This window comes from Schistocerca cancellata, chromosome 6 (genome assembly GCF_023864275.1).
Source record: "Schistocerca cancellata isolate TAMUIC-IGC-003103 chromosome 6, iqSchCanc2.1, whole genome shotgun sequence".
Lineage (NCBI taxonomy): Eukaryota > Metazoa > Arthropoda > Insecta > Orthoptera > Acrididae > Schistocerca > Schistocerca cancellata.
In genome coordinates, this window is record NC_064631.1 from 339,323,073 (window position 1) to 339,340,751 (window position 17,679).

At 41.2% G+C, this 17,679-nt stretch overlaps 1 protein-coding gene across 1 annotated transcript in view; it reads left to right on the top strand.

The window, feature by feature from the left end:
* Window positions 1–17,679, top strand: part of LOC126088317 (V-set and transmembrane domain-containing protein 2B-like) — a gene marked incomplete at its 3' end in the record, with an annotated part of 157,779 nt that overhangs the window by 73,489 nt on the left and 66,611 nt on the right. Inside the window, exons 4-5 of the mRNA XM_049906447.1 lie at window positions 5,758–5,971; window positions 13,609–13,771. Of these exons, the coding sequence (XP_049762404.1) occupies window positions 5,758–5,971; window positions 13,609–13,771 (377 nt within the window). The remainder of the gene's footprint in view (window positions 1–5,757; window positions 5,972–13,608; window positions 13,772–17,679) is intronic.

Sequence of the window (17,679 nt, forward strand, 5' to 3'; positions counted from 1 at the left end):
CTGCCTAGGTAGCAGAATTCCTTAACTTCATTGACTTAGTGACCATCAATCCTGATGTTAAGTTTCTCGCTGTTCTCATTTCTACTACTTCTGTTTACCTTCGTCTTGCTCCGATTTACTCTCAAACCACACTGTGTACTCATTAGACTGTTCATTCCGGTCAGCCGATCATTTAATTCTTCTTCAATTTCACTCAGGATAGCAATGTCATCAGCGATTCGTATCATTGATATCGTTTCACCTTGTATTTTAATTCCACTCCTGAACCTTTCTTTTATTTCCATCATTGCTTCCTCGATGTACAGATTGAAGAGTAGGGGCGAAAGGCTACAGCCTTGTCTTACACCCTTCTTAATACGAGCACTTGGTTCTTGATCGTCCACTCTTATTATTCCCTCTTGGTTGTTGTACATATTGTATATGACCCGTCTCTCCCTATAGCTTACCCCTACTTTTTTCAGAATCTCGAACAGCTTGCACCATTTTATATTGTCGAACGCTTTTTCCAGGTCGACAAATCCTATGAAAGTGTCTTGAATTTTCTTTAGCCTTGCTTCCATTATTAGCCGTAACGTCAGAATTGCCTCTCTCGTCCCTTTACTTTCCCTAAAGCCAAACTGTTCGTCACCTAGCGCATTCTCAATTTTCTTTTCCATTCTTCTGTATATTATTCTTGTAAGCAGCTTCGATGCATGAGCTGTTAAGCTGATTGTGCGATAATTCTCGCACTTGTCAGCTCTTGCCGTCTTCGGAATTGTGTGGATGATGCTTTTCCGAAAGTCAGATGGTATATCGCCAGACTCATATATTCTACACACCAACGTGAATAGTCGTTTTGTTGCCACTTCCCCCAATGATTTTAGAAATTCTGATGGAATGTTATATGTCTTCTTCTTCTGCCTTATTTGACCGTAAGTCCTCCAAAGCTCTTTTAAATTCCGATTCTAATACTGAATCCCCTATCTCTTCTAAATCGCCTCCCGTTTCTTCTTCTATCACATCAGACAAATCTTCACCCTCATAGAGGCTTTCAATGTATTCTTTCCACATATATGCTCTCTCCTCTGCATATAACAGTGGAATTCCCGTTGCACTCTTAATGTTACCACCGTTGCTTTTAATGTCACCAAAGGTTGTTTTGACTCTCCTGTATGCTGAGTCTGTCTTTCCGACAATCATATCTTTTTCGATGTCTTCACATTTTTCCTGCAGCCATTTCGTCTTACTTTCCCTGCACTTGCTATTTATTTCATTCCTCAGCGACTTGTATTTCTGTATTCCTGATTTTCCCGGAACATGTTTGTACTTCCTCCTTTCATCAATCAACTGAAGTATTTCTTCTGTTACCCATGGTTTCTTCGCAGCTACCTTCTTTGTACCTGTGTTTTCCTTCCCAACTTCTGTGATGGCCCTTTTTAGAGATGTCCATTTCTCTTCAACTGTTCTGCTTACTGCGCTATTTCTTATTGCTGTATCTATAGCGTTAGAAAACTTCAAACGTATCTCGTCATTCCTTAGGACTTCCGTACCCCACTTCTTTGCGTATTGATTCCTCCTGACTAATGTCTTGAACTTCAGCCTACTCTTCATCACTACTATATTGTGATCTGAGTCTATATCTGCTCCTGGGTACGTCTTACAATACAGTATCTGATTTCGGAATCTCAGTCTGACCATGATGTAATCTAATTGAAATCTTCTCGTATCTCCCGGCCTTTTCCAAGTATACCTCCTCCTCTTGTGATTCTTGAGCAGGGTTTTCGCTATTACTAGCTGAAACTTGTTACAGAACTCAATTAGTCTTTCTCCTATTTCATTCCTTGTCCCAAGCCCATATTCTCCTGTACCCTTTTCTTCTACTCCTTCCCCTAGAACTGCATTCCAGTCGCCCATGACTATTAGATTTTCGTCCCCCTTTACATACTGCATTACCCTTTCAATATCCTCATACACTTTCTCTATCTGTTCATCTACAGCTTGCGACGTCGGCATGTATACCTGAACTATCGTTGTCGCCGTTGGTCTGCTGTCGGTTCTGATTAGAACAACCCGGTCACTGAACTGTTCACAGTAACACACCCTCTGCCCTACCTTCCTATTCATAACAAATCCTACACCTGTTATACCATTTTCTGCTGCTGTTGATAGTACCCGATACTCATCTGGCCAGACATCCTTGTCTTCCTTCCACTTCACTTCACTGACCCCTACTATATCTTAAAAAAACACAATTGACTGGATGACGGCTGAAGGCCTTATCACAGGAAAAAAAAAATTCCACAATTTTGGGGCCGCAGGCCACCAACAATAAACTCAAACAAGAAACGGTTTAAGGCCAGAATTACAAGTCAGGAAAACAATTCCAAACAGCACACATCTCAACAAATACCTTGTTTTTAAAACAAGTTTGCTTTTTTAAGAAAATTATTGTAACATGCCTTAAGGCCTTATTATGAAAGAAGTGAAATTATTGCTCTGCTGAAGGGCGCACACAACTTCAAATAACAAACGGCTGAAGGCCTGAATTCAAAGTCAGAAAAACAATTCCAAATAGCACATATTAAGACAAATACTTCGTTTTAAAACAAACTGTAACACAGCTGATGGCCTTATTATAAAAAAGTGAATCATTACTCGCCTAAAGCTATTCACAATGTCAACATTTGGCACACTAAGAAGAAAGGGCGTAGATTGGATGTTCTCGAAGAATTAAAAATTTTAAAACATCTTTCTCGAAATTATGGCCTCATTGTTAATGAGCAGCAGCAATTACGTAATAAAATCTTTTTCAACGGTATAAAGCCGCTACTTGATATTGGATTTCGTGTTCCCTTGTGCAGTTACCGAAGTATTTCTTTTATCTAAGTCGATTCATAGCTGTTTGTTGATTAAATGGTTTATGTTGATTACATTTCATGTTATAGAGTTTTTGTATTCGCTGAATTAATCAGCTTCCTGTGTAACTGTTTAATGGCGTTTATCAGTCTTCTAACTGCACTTCTAAGCTCTTATGTAGACCAATTTCTACCATGTCTGCTGCTGTCAGATAAAATATTGCCTCGTTCTTCATGTATTGCACATTTCACTTGTCTATATTGGCAGTGTTATGTAGCCGGTTTGTATTTGCTGCTACTTGATGGCACTTTTGGTATAACGTTCACCTGAGCGCAACTGCTAACGCGGACGCCTCAGTGTGACGCTACCGCAGCTTGACATGTGGTGCAGCCTTTAGTGGCCTGCCTCTGTCTCCTATTTTAATATTTTGTGACTAAAGCGTTATCGCTTCATATATTCATTTTATACGGGACATGCCAGGTTTAATTGTTTTATTTCTGTTGAAGGCACTTTTAGAAGTTGCCGAAACCTAGGTGAAAACGTCTTCAGTTCACGACCGAGAGCTGCTATTGCTTTAATTTTAACTTTGTGTTATATCGAAATGCTTGTGGCACAAAACGTCACATACGCTAACACCCAACTTTTTTCCTTTTAAGCTGAATGCAGAGTTGCTCAATTACAATTTGAAAACGATTTTAAAAGATTTTTGCTGTCTGTTTGGTATCATTGACCATTTGGTCACTGTCCACCACTACTATATCGTCGTGTTCCTTTATATACTTTCCTATTTTGATTTTAGTACTCTCCATATTGTTTTCATTTACTTTCAAAGTTATTGACTACTGGCGTAAATAGAAGGATTTTGGATTTTATTATGACTTATCTCAATGTAGAAAATACCTTACATAATATGAAATCAGTCGCACACCAATACTTTTCATTACAAAGTTTTGTAATTTTCTCTGTTTGCTACATGACATTAAATGCCTTTTGTTACCCACAGTTCTTTTGAAACATCACTGTGCCATATTTCCTATTTTTAGCTGGGAAAATGCTGTTAAAATTTGAAAGGTATTTACTTAGAAATGAGCCAGTTTTAAAACTCGCATTGTTATCGTGGCTATTCAACAAATGCATAGCTGATTAACTTCTCATGGTCAGGGTTCATATTCATGCAGAACTTTTCGGAGGATGTCATATCCGTTGTTGACAGTACAAATTATTTATTTAACTGTAGCAGTTCAGGCCTTTCGACCATTTTCAATAGTACTGCAAAAGCTTTTCCTTCAGTACACGTCAGACTTTAAAAACCTCCGACATGTATACATGTCATCGTCGAAAATACATCTTTTCACTGTAGAAATATGGTAACAACAGCCGAGAATCACCACATTTAAGAGAGTAAGCGGCAAATTACATGAAATTTATTTTCGGTGAAACTCCGAAATTACTCAATAATTCATTGTATCTCAGAGTGTTTAGCCTGAGAGTAAGATATATTGTAAATTAATTATTTCATATGGACCTCTGAGTGCAGTTTTATGCATACAACACAAATATTCAATGAGTAGCTGGATGAGCTTCAGAGTTTTGTCAGTATGTTCGTTGAAATGGCTCTCAGCACTATGGAACTTAACATCTGTGGTCATCAGTCCCCTAGAACTTAGAACTACTTCAACTTAACTTACCGAAAAACATCACACACATCAATGCAAGAGGCAGGATTCGAACCTGCAACCGTAGCAGTTGCGCGGTTCCGGACTGAAGCGCCCAGAACCGCTCGGCCACCGGGGCCGGCTTCAGTATGTTGTTTATTAATTACACGAAAATTAATTTCGGAACGAGGTTTGGTACAACGTGGGAGAGTAACGGTTTAATTTGATCAAAATATGAAGATGATTGACTACTATGTTATTCGGCCAGTCAGAAATGAGGTCGTGGGATAGGAATTTCGGACGTGATTCGCAAAGAGCCGGTGGTCACCTTTTTTGAGGAGAGGTCACGTAACACGGATCTCTAGGAATTTCCGTTTAAACTGAACAACAGTGGTTCTTTGGAGAACAGGATTTGTGAGTAAAACTGCAATCATTGCAGAATGACATCTATCAGACTTCGCAATTTTTAATGAGAACTGGGACTTTCTTTCGGAGGTACAAATGACGAGGGCCATTCTGTGAAGTTGTAACCACAAACTTTCAGAACCCAAAGGTAATGATCTGGACGGCAAATGAGGGAGCAATCAGAATAATTAAAAACCTGTGTACTTTTAAATATGTTTACTAAACAATGGAGAGTGCGGTTTTTTCATTAACAGGTCTGACTTACAACCCTCAACGAAATACTAGAGACAGTGCTTGCGTTATAAATGTGAAATGTGTGTTTAATTTCGTTCTTTCATTTTTGGAATTGTATGTCAGGACGGATTTGATAGAAAGAAGATGTTTCACTGCAAAGAGTTTTCGTACTTTCGTAGCTAGAAATAGAGCTGCTAAAATGAACTAATATTAACAGTAAAAAACAGTTAATTACACCTATCCACCCTGTTTTTACAGCTCTTAGCTAAGGCCAGGGGTTCAGGGCAGGTCGTGTTTCTGAAGACGTCGCTAAGGTGAATACTATCTGTGTTAGTAGTAAGGCAGTAGTAAGGCGCCACAAGGATTCGGCCATAATAACAAGCGAAATTTTCTCCGATGGGAAGCCAGCACGTAACCTTGACTGTGCACATTGCCTGATGGGCTACCCATTTCAAGGCTTCAGACAACAGAATCAGAAACTTGCTACACTAACACGAACCTACTTCCTAACCATTACATTGTAGCGGATGTATTGAAAGTACGCAAAAGTTCTTCGAAATTTATCATGACTCCCAGCGCAAGCTGATTTCAACAGGTGGTAACGCAGTTTGGTCTGTTCTGCTGGCAGGTGTCGTGGCTGCACCGGCGCCACGACGCGCTGCAGCTGCTGACGGTGGGCCGGCAGGAGTACAGCGCCGACCAGCGCGTCACGCTCAGCTTCCGTTACCCCGGCAACTGGCGGCTGCGCATCGAGTACGTGCGCCTGCGCGACCAGGGGCTCTACGAGTGTCAGGTGGCCACGCACCCGCCGAGGGTGCTGCGGACCTATCTCACCGTCACCGGTAAGCTGCCAGGTCGCGCAACATACACTGTGTTGAGAGTCTAAGCATACGTACCACGCTGTGCTTCTGGTAACCTGGCAACTGTGGGCTGTGCATCGATATCTGCACTTGTGCGAAATGGGCTTCCAGCAGTGCACCGATCGGCCACACACCCGTAACCTCACTATCACTAATGACAGCCAATGAGAGCAAATGGTACAGGTAAGGACTGGACATTCGAAAAAGGTCATATCACAACTCTAAGAAACGGCTAGTAATGGAAGGCAGACTTACACTGATGACAGCCAATAGGGGCAAATGGTACATGTAACGACTGGCTATCCGAAGAAGGTCATATCCACGACACTAAACAAAACGGCCGGTAATGGAAGGCAGACTTCAGATGACTCAGGAACCCTTCCTAGTAGCTGTGGCCTTGAATAATTCATTCACATTGGAACTTTATAAGATCACAATTGTGAGCTGACTGTGGCTAAACTACAGAGATAGTTGACCATTTTACAAATAGTACACGTTCTCGTCTATAGACGCAACATGGCGTGGAGAAGCTATGATGCAGCTCCGCCGACAACCCCAGCATACACATGGACACTGCTTGATTAAACATAACACTGGAGATGTGGCCAAAGTTCATCAGCTAGAAGTTGCATAAAAATTCACAGCCACATAGACTTCGTTTCCTTTCCAGTAAAAATAATTTTGTGGTTTTAATATACAGGGTGTAACTAAATTCCCGTTAGAGACTCTGAGTACAGATTCCTTACTCCACAACAAGAAAAGAACGTCTAGTAAATATAGGCTCTAAAACCGATACCTTAAGAGCTATGAGCGCTTATACATCTACGCTACTATGAAACACATCTGAACAAGTGCTCATAGCTCATAAGATTTACATTTCAGACCGCATGTTAACCAGACATTTATTCTTGCTTTCGTCCATGCTATCTTCTACCAAGATATGGAAAGGAAAGAGCTGGCAGTAGAAGAGTCATGTTTGATAGTGTCCAAGATGGTCAAGCGCACGTAGCTCTGAAGTTATTCATTTTAGAGCCCATGTTTACTATGTTATATTCTTGTTCTGGTGTAAGGAACCTGTCCTCATAGTCTGTAAAGGAAATTTAGTTATTTCCAGTGTAATGTTATTGTTAAGACGACATTTGCTTGATTATAAAAATTCATGGTCAGATCGATGTTATAAAGTGAAATAAACCAAGTGCAAACACTAAATGCAAAATTGATCATATAGATGCAAAATTATGCTTGTATTTTTTAATTACATTACTGACTATTAGATTACGTAATTTCGTGATTTAATATTTTATGTCTGCGTAGACGACACTATTATCAATGTTGGCAGCAATTTTCACCCATTTAAACCATAAAATGTAGCTTTACTTCTAGTATATGACACACCAATTTGGGAAGCAAACGTGTCGATATCGTGTTAGTGTTATGGGATATCTGTACATCTAAGGTCACACTATAAACCACAAGTCTGCTGTCACAGACTAGAGTATTACGTAAATTTCTCTTGCTCTGTTGTACTAACAACATCCTGGGGTATCTCCAGAGTGAAATTTTCACTCTGCAGCGGAGTGTGCGCTGATATGAAACTTCCTGGCCGATTAAAACTGCGTGCCGGACCGAGACCCTGACTCGGGACCTTTGCCGTTCGCGGGTTAGTGCTCTATCCTGGAATATATTGACCATAGAATGGCCTGAGGGTGGTACTGTCTAACGAAACCTGCAACCAGTAGGCAAAATAAAAATGTTGTTACTATATACTAAAACTCATATTATTTATAAAGCTTACTGGTCGCAGTTCCACCCGAGAATATGAAACATTTTACAATTACAAAAGACGTGATAGAGACCAACATATGTGGAATATTGTGACAAAGACAAGTTCATATTGACGAGAATATAAAAATAAGCTATGGTATCATTGAGCCATCCACCTTCTACAAGGAAGAAAGAATGAAGCAATCAAGTTAAATATCGGAAAACGGATATAAACGCAAGGGCGACAGATACCAAGCCTAAGGTTCACGTTTTGGCCTTATGTAAGGGAGATTTCTAAGATCTTTTGAAAGAACCAGGTAACATAACTAGCGCGAAATATTTTACTGATATCGGAAATGAAGAAGAACTTCCTCAAATTAGCACAGATGTACATGAAAGTGAAATGTAGGCCATGCTTAATCTCGAAAAGGACAAACAGAAGCGTCAGAGACGTTACGCTGTCGAATAATGTTAAAATTACATGGAAAGGTAAATTTCTGAATCAAATAGTAGTCAGTACAATTAGTGAAGAAAGAAGACCATAGAGGAGCCTTACCAGAGGGAGCGTTTAGTTACAGGGACGTCTATTACCTCATCCAGATCATCATAACAAAATGAGATCAGCACAGTATAGTAAAAAACAGAGGACAGCATCAAGCCACATGAAAGATTCATGTCTTAAAGGAAAGAAAAAACTACCTACTAATCTATAGCGTCCCCTTATTAAGATGTTAGTTTAAGACTAACGAAACAAGACATCTAGTATTACTGGTATAAAAGTAAACAATATTGTCACATTACTTACATATGAAAGAGATAATAAATTATGCTGAAAGTAATCGTGAATAAAGTGTGTGTTACACTAATTAGAAGTATAGATTAAGAGTTATTCATCAAATACGGAAAAGCACAGAAAAAAGATAACAGAAAGATGCACAGTCCATTTTTTGTGACGATTCTTTGCTGTATCTTGGACTTAACGAGTTTTTCACATGAGGAGACTCTAACGTAATTGTCTTTTCGATCAGATAATGGCCTGTACAGATCGAAAGCAATAGTCGTAAGGAGATGTATTATAACAGCTTAGGGTGTTCCTGAAACAGCCGTCTTTAAATGTGAGGCATCTATCAATCACTATTATTCAGCATATTATTATGATAGCGGCAGTGTTACTTTCAAGGAAACCTGTTGAATAATTTAACAGCCACTTCTTCCCTTGGTACATATGGAAATGAAATCGGACACAAAGTAACTAACATTACTATAAAGTGCACTTCCTCATACAGTGTTCAGTGGTCTACGGAGTGTATATGAAGCTGAACAAGTGCAACATTACTAACTTTGGCCATATCGTCTAAAGTATCTAAGATTTCCTTGTAGTGAGCAGCCGTGGTGGTGCAGTGGTTAGGTCACGGGACTCGCATTCTGGAGATCAACGGTTCAAATCCGAGTCAGAAAATCTGGATTTAGGTTTTCCGTGATAGTCCTAAAGCAATCCAGATCATTTCCGGGATGCTAGCTTTGAAAGGGCAAATCCTTGAATCATTCGGAGGTGGTACTCTGTCAACAGTGATCTCGATGTCAACGGGACGTTAAACCCTAGTTTTCCTTCCACCCCGTAGCGTCTTGTACCGTAGTTGATACAGGATAATCGTTAAGGAGAGATTATGGAAATGACATACAATATATTGTGCTGCCATCACGTGGAAACCTGATAAACTGGAAAGCACTATGAAATATAAAATAAATATAAAATATGTCGTCAGCCCTCCGGATGTGTGTGATGTCTTGGGCCGTAGGATACGTGGTAAGATGATTTTGTCCTTTTCAAATCACATATTTACCACATTGTTTTTATACGGGTTATGACAGACATCCTACAAACAATCAGCACAATCGAGGAATGTGGCTGAGAATAGCTGTGCCAAATACGCTACTTTCAACCTGGAGAAAATTCATGCACCCTTTTAACCGCATTCACCAAAGTTATCTACCCTTCTCCACATGTATTTCTTACCAGCTGATAATGTTCATGCAACTCCTTAAATACCTAATTTCGCCAGCCCAACGTCACTCACGAAATCATTTGCAACACTGTGCGCCTCTGCCACAACGACCTCCCTTCCTTCCCCAGGCTCTTCATATCCTTTCCCAGGATAATTTCAGCAGCCTTCCCCTCCAAGACAAGGCATCCATTCCTATAATCCGATCTTTACCTAATGTGATGAGCCAAACAACTGGGACCACTTCCCACCGCGAGTCTGAATAACACCTATTGGCGCAGGGGGCTGAAGCAATAGTGAGGAAAGTAAGTAAGCGGAGGAGCGATGAATAGGGAGCCAATCTCGCGAAAAAATTCGCCACAGCTGAAGAAATACACAGGAAAAAAAGAATTTGATAAAGGGCACATAGTTATCGCCCGTAACCTAGGGACGACTATCTCGGATACGACCAATATGGTGTGCTCTACTGCCTTGACCATCTGGGAAAGTGGTTGAATGACGGTGAAAGCGCGAGTGGAAGACAAGGTGATGGACATCCAAGCCTATTTACAGGACGTGATGCTCAGAGCATTGTCCGCTGTGTAAAGTACTTGTGATGTGGAACACATTGCTCATAGCAAGTTGCTGAACACGGAGCTCGGTAGCAAACGACCGCTAAGAGCTCCCATGTTGACCCAACGACATCTTCAACTGAGATTGCAGTATCATCGAGATCTATAGCGTGTCGCCTGAGAAGATGAATCACGTTTGTTATTACACCAGATCGATGGGTGTGTCCGAATACACGGACATTCAGGTGAATGTCTACTCGACACATACATATTGGTGGGAGTAGCATTACTCCATGAGATGTATTCTCCAGGGAGTCCATGGGACCAGAGGTAGTAATCGACAGTGATGGGCAACGAGAACATTATTGCGGACCATCTCCTTCAGCAATGCTTCATTTCTTCCTCAACCGTGATAGTTTCTTCGAACATGATAAATGTTCGTGCCACAAGGCTAGAAGCGTCCCACAATGGTTTGGGAAACAGGATACTGAACTCAATGTGTTGGTCATCAGGTTTGCCTGATCTGAATCCTATGGATTACATCTGTTGATGCTATCGGGCGCCAAATCCAACCTCACAGTTTACGAGAACTGCGTGACCTGCACGCTGACATCTCGTGCCGCATACCACCAGACACCTGTCAAGGACTTACCGAATGCATGCCATGCCGAACCGATACTGGATTATGTTCCAAAGGTTGACAATCGCGCTATTAAGCAGATGGTCGTAATGGTTTAGCTCATGAGTGTAGAATCTGTCATATAGAATGATTCCAGTCCCCTATACAGGGTGAATCCATTCCCCTACTGCTGGGATTTACGCAGCCTGCAGTACCTTCAAATACCATAAACAAGGTTTTGATACGCTGTCGCTCCAAATGTGCTAAGTAATAATCATACAGAAAAGGTGAAGAGGACCTTCTTGTAGGAAGTTTAATGTAAAGTTTTGTACTAGGATACGTTTCCTAGCAATGCTACAGTTTTCGAGTTATGGGAAAAAAAACGCGTTTGGAAGTCACTTTTGTAGGTTTTTCTTGAATAACTCGAAAACCACAGCCTCGAGCGAAAATTCATCACTGTACAAAATTTAACTACATTAAATTTCGCACAAAAATGTCCTGGCCATTTTTTCTGTACGATTAATAGTTTGCGCATACTGTGTGAGAGAATATGAAAATCTTGGGTGTGATAACTGAAGCCGTTTCTGGTTGCATAAAACCTAGTGGCAGGGGCAATTGGATACGCTGTATGCCTTCCAGTCGATATGCAACCACCAAAGCCCTCCTTTGCTACATAACTGGAGTCCTATCCATCTCCAGCCACCTGCATCCCATCTCCTGACCATTTTTCCAGTGCCACATCATTTCTAATATTAATTTCGCTCCAACCAGATCGGAAACCAAATCCTTCAATTATTAAGTACTGAGAGAGCATATTATCTTCGTCTTTGCATCTCTAATAATAAACATATCTGCACCTCATCAAACATAGTACAACGAATTTAAACATACGAATGTATTTAATGTTTTCTATAATAACAACCGGGTGGCTATAATTAAAGTGCAGCTCCTCACAGAATTTTAGTATTAGCTGTAATGATCGTATAGCAGCGAAATTTGGCAGATATGCTAATGCTTTGATGCGGAACCGATGTACGCTGGAGAGAAATTAGATCCAGTTTTGGCCATTAGGTGCAGATCTGGCGTGTGTACTGTTTGTATCACGTATGATATCTATGCTCTAAACGTCGGTGAACAGTGTGGCTATCGAGAAGAGAGGGCATACATTCTTAGTGAAAGTGTTTTGCTTAAACGGCAGCAGTTACAATGCTGGATTGAGAGTATCGCAGAATGAATTGTCTGAGGAGAGGCCAGATGTCATTAAATGGTTTAAAGAAAAAGACAGTCAGATTCTAAAACACTGGAGAGTGTGGTATGGCGCCTGGATGAGGAATGCGGTCTCTCACTGTGGAAGTTATTGACGTGGTTGTTGTTGCTGTAAGTGACAATGCTGCACGTGTCACGGGTTATGCTAGTGCTCATGCAGTGTCACGAGAATTGTCCATCCCATGGACAACTGTATGGAAAGTTGCCCGGTCTAATTTTCACCTGTACTTGTACAAGACCCACACAGTGCAGGAAAGGAAACCTCATGATCCGTAACAACGTTCTGAATTTCCTTTACGGTTCCTGGCATGAATGGAAGTTGATAGTATGTGACCAGGCAATGTTCTATGGAGTGGAACGACATATTTTATACCACAGGGTGCTGTGAACACACGGAACTGCCATGTGTTGTGCACGAAGAACCATCACACTCGTGGTATGTGACTGCGTGGTGTGGTTTCACAAGCACCTTTATTCTCCGTCCGTTCTTCTCTGAAGGGCCTGTCAGGTGAATCTTGGTGTCTGCACGTTGTCGTGACCTCTTAGTACAGCACCTGATTTCTGCTTTGGAGAGCGCAACTGAGTGAGAACCACTGTGTTCACCGAAGATGGGGCAACATCTTATATCGCTCAACCAGTGAAATATCTGCTTAACGCAACTTTCGGCGATCATTTATCTCCCGAGGTTTTCCAGACGCATGGTCTGAAAGATCGCCTCATTGGAATCTTTGTTTAGCGCTCTGGGGATTTCTAAAGGAACACCTTTACCCGGCCAGTAGACAGGGACACGTTGCTCAGGTTCTACTGAACTGCTGCGAAAAACAACTGATCTCGTCGTTTTGATGATGGAGCATCTCGTCATCTCCGATGCTCATACTGAACAAATAGTGTAAGCAGCGGTTAATAATAAAATCAGCATTATACCTTTGTCACTTGGGTGACCTTTCCTGCTCGTCTCCCGTTCGTAGTCGATTACACATGGAAATATTTCTATACATTCAGAGCGCCAGATTTGCACCTGGTGGCCAAAATAGGAACTAATTTTTCTCAGGGTGTATCGTCTCCTTATTACCGCATTAGAATTTGTACCAAGTTTCGCTGCCATATGATAATTACAGCACACACTGGAACTCTAAAGAGGAGCTGCACTTTCATTGTAATCACCCGGTAGGTGCGGCGAGATTTCCGCTGCCAGTCCTCTCTTTTTGTCGGATAGATAAATAACTCACCCATAACATATCTGATCACCCGATGCGTAGCACAGTGCATTGTTGAACCGTTGTGTTTCTGTGACAGAGAATGTGTGTGTGTGTGTGTGTATCAAACTCAGAAACGACTAAGGTAACTCTTGTGAATGTATTTCATAATGAGGTTATCACTCCTGGGAAATATTAATGAAACGTATTCCGCACTTAGCACCCGAGGTGAACGTGACGGACGACAAGGGCCACCTGGTGAGCGAGCGCTACTACAAGGCGGGCAGCGCCGTCGAGCTGACGTGCGTCGCGACGCACCTGCAGGGCCCGCAAGAGGCCGTCGTCTGGCGACACGGCGACGCCACACTAACCACCGGCGTCAGGTTGGTAGTACTGTATGAGCGGCTGCCGGCTGGCACTTGCATGTTGCGACTATACCAGTTATCTCAAATTATGTAAAAGCAACAAAAGCAAGAACCATTAATTAAAACTACCAAGTAGAAACCAGTTGAATGAAGTATAGGCCCAAAGTACCACAGTCAAATTAGTGAGGCAAACGTCCATTTGTGTCACCTTTGCATAAAAAAATACTGCATGTTCCAGAACAGCTGGTGTTGCGTGAAACCACATGTGGGGTTCAGTCGAGGAAATGAGATACACTGAACGATGGGTGGAAGAGCATTGATAGCTTACTAGCAACGATATTCGGAAGGTACTCTACGCTTAAGATTCGGCCGTGATTCCTTCAGACAATGTATCAACAATTTCTGACCGTAGCCTTTGATCCAAATAGCATTTTTAAAATCTTAAAAATGTTCAGATGTGTGCGACTTCCTAAGAGACCAAACTGCTGAGGTCATCGGTTACTGGACTTACACACTACGTAAACTGACTTAAGTTAAGAATTACAAACACACGCAGGCCCGAGGGAGGAATCGAACCTCTGGCTGGATGGGTCAGAGTCTTAGAGGAGTGTTGACGATCCACTGAAAGTACGGTGAATTCCTCGAACACCTTACCGTGTTGTGTTTTAAAGCAATACATCCTTTAAAACTGGCTTCCTCTTAGAGGCTTTGACGCTGACCACTTGTATGAGCTGTACAAGCCTCTTACGATGGCAGATGTGATGGAAGAGAACTTTCCATAGTAAAACCCCTCTAGTAAGATATTTTTTTAAATTTTTTTGTTGTAGTTCACATAATTTCTGATGGTACTGCAAGCGACATCCCTACCAGACATGGCCACAACAACTCACTTCCGCAGCTCAAGATCAGTTGGGGCGTTAGCTTTTACAAGTCAGAGCTACGACTGACTTGTGTTTTCGACACTGGGATCGGATTGTAGTTCTTCTCTTGGAGTTAGCTGAGGAGTAGCCGTACTCTGGAAAGCTTGCCTGGACGGGAAGCATACCACGGTTGTTTGCACGTAATCGAAGTACAGTAGAGGTAAAGATAGTTTGTATAAAATTTGTGAACTGTCTTGACAACTCTGTCATCAGGAATTACTAGAAAACAGTACCATTGCGCAAGCACCTAAAGAAACTTGCTAAAGCTGTGAAAGCTTTCTTTATCATGCGACGGTAGGGGTTAAAACATTTCAGTGACAGGGTGTTCTTATCAGAAAAGACAGCAAATCAATGCCAACAAAATTAGTTCAGGTATGTAAGTCGACGTCACAAGCAGCAGATAAAGAGGAAGAGAAAGGATCTGAGAGGATACTAAACGGATAATTCAGTTCTGAGTATCATGGTTCCAGCGCCAACATTGTAAGTCTCCTCACCGGCGATGGGATTGTAGTGTTTCTCAGAAAGTCGGCTTAGGAATAATATTACATTTGAAAGGGCTTGGTAGTTGTGCTACTAAGGTATGTGTACCAAGGTCTACCTAAGGTTTAGGAATTTCGTATTCAGTATTTGTAAGTGGTAGGATTACGAGACTGTACGTGTAACATCTTACAACTATAATCAGTTCGCCTCGTGATGACTGGGTGTTGTGTGATGTCCTGAGGTTAGTTAGGTTTAGGTAGTTCTAAATTCTAGGGGACTGATGACCACAGATGTTAAGTCCCATAGTGCTGAGAGCCATTTGAACCATTATAATCAGTTAAAAAATAAATGAAAATTGAAAGTTCAGTTAATATCATCAATTTAAAGAAAATCAGTAACTCGTGCAAGAGGGCCTTGTTAGGCGACCTTGTTCCTAATACGAACACCTTGTTCATATTAACATTTTGGGGCATGTAAATGGCAGGAAAACTGTTTGAATAAACTGCAAGAGTTGCACCATAATTTTATTTTAGAAATAAGTGGAATGAGATGATACATAGACTTTTATAATTACTTGTATTTACAAACGCTTCATACGTAACTGTTGGTACATACTGCTTATTAATTTTTCAGATTATTAAATTTAATCAGCAATCAAAATTGTTCTGACAGCAGTAAGTATCGTTATCATAATAGGAACAATAATTCTAATCTTTACATTTTCAATGAACACATGATTCATGAAACTAATTTGCTTAAATTAAATCATTTTTTTACAGATGTGCACAGGAAATTTCGCACTTTGCCTTTGGGTGTCAACCCTACACAATCTTCATGCACATATCTTATACATTTTTGCAAAGTCTCATGTCAAATATCCTGTCTTCACAGCACATGTGACAAAACCAGCCAACCTCTTGCAACACTTTCTTAGAGGCAGAGCTGCCGCTTGCTTCAGCGGAGTCTTTGCATTTATTCTTCTGAATATTCTTTACTGACAGTGAAATTTTTTTGCAATGTCAATCTTCCTTAGACCCATTGCTTTCGTTGGTATTTTTTTCTTTTGATTATGCGCGAACAGTGCCTTACATACGACTTGCGCCTTGTAATTTAATGCCTTTGTCCATGATGTCTGGTTTTTTTCTTCAGCTTTGGGGTTTGCTAAATTTCCTTGAAAGGACAATCAAGATCTTCAGCTGCGTCACTGTCTTCAAGGCTGAAGTCACATGAACTATCCTTCACTGGATATGCCTCGCTTTCTGATGAACTGGAAGCAATGGACTGGCGTTTCCTTTTTCGGGAAACCTTTGGGACTGATTGATTCTGTGGTAGTTCCCCTGTTTCAGCGGCAATTGTCATGTTCTCTTCTGGATCAGGACGCTCTGATAGATCAGAGGGAGCAAATGCAGTGTATGGAATAGCTTGTGTGTCAAAAGGATAAATCCCTGTTTCACGGAACCCAGATATGACATTTATTGGGGATGCTGCTTTTGGCCACACCTTGGCCACACATCTCTTAATTGCTCTGTTTTCTTCCGTTTCGTGTGTAGACCAGTGCAACTGTACTTCGACATCGCAGTAAGATTCAAACAGTTTGAATACTGAGTTATCCATAGGTTGCTGCTCGTGTGTTGTGTTGCTAGGCAAGCAGTAAAGTCTAATAATATGCTCTTCAGCAACGTCGCAAATATCAGAGTCCAATTGCGACCATGCTCCATCAAATATCAAAATAACATCTTCTATAGGCTTGTATTTGGCAAAATGATGTATCCATTTCATAAATGTCATTTCCACTGCTGTCCCAGGTGGCAAATAATCTTCCGATTCTGGCTTGCGTCGCTTTGCTTTGAAAAGTGTCATAGAAGGAATAACCTATCAAATTGCATTCCCACATGAGACAATAGTAACATTTTCCCCATGTTCTGGAGTATCAAAGTGCAAGCGTTTCTTACCTTTCTTCTCTAAAACTTCAGGAGACTTGTGGAGTGAGAGGCGACATCCCTTTTCATCCATATTGTACATAAGGTGGGGTTTGTCAGATAACTCCAATTCAGACAAGACCATTTTCAGTTTCTGAAAATGATCACTTACAATAATCTTGTTCAGCTTTGCAGCTCTTCCTGAATACAGGTGTTGAGCCTTCCTTCTTGCAAAATCTGCGTGTCTTTGTAGGTAGAGCTTGAGCCACTTGCGACCAGCCAATCCCTTTGTCTCATTAAAAGGATTCTGCACACTATTCTTTTCACAATATACTTAGACACATTTTCGTAGTACTTTTGCTGTAATTGGATACCCAACCTCAGGGACTCGAAAATTATTTGGCAAAGTTCTATTTCCTGATCCACATAAGTTTTTCGTCCTAAACTTTTGGTTGTTAGTCCGGAAAGTATGGGATTGCGTAACGTACGACAAGGAATCCTGTGTTCTTGAATCGGCTCTGACAGGCACCCCTTCAACAACAGCTTCTATAGCTCGTTTTAAAATATATGCACCCCATGTTGCTCTTTTTTCCTGTGGCTCCATCTA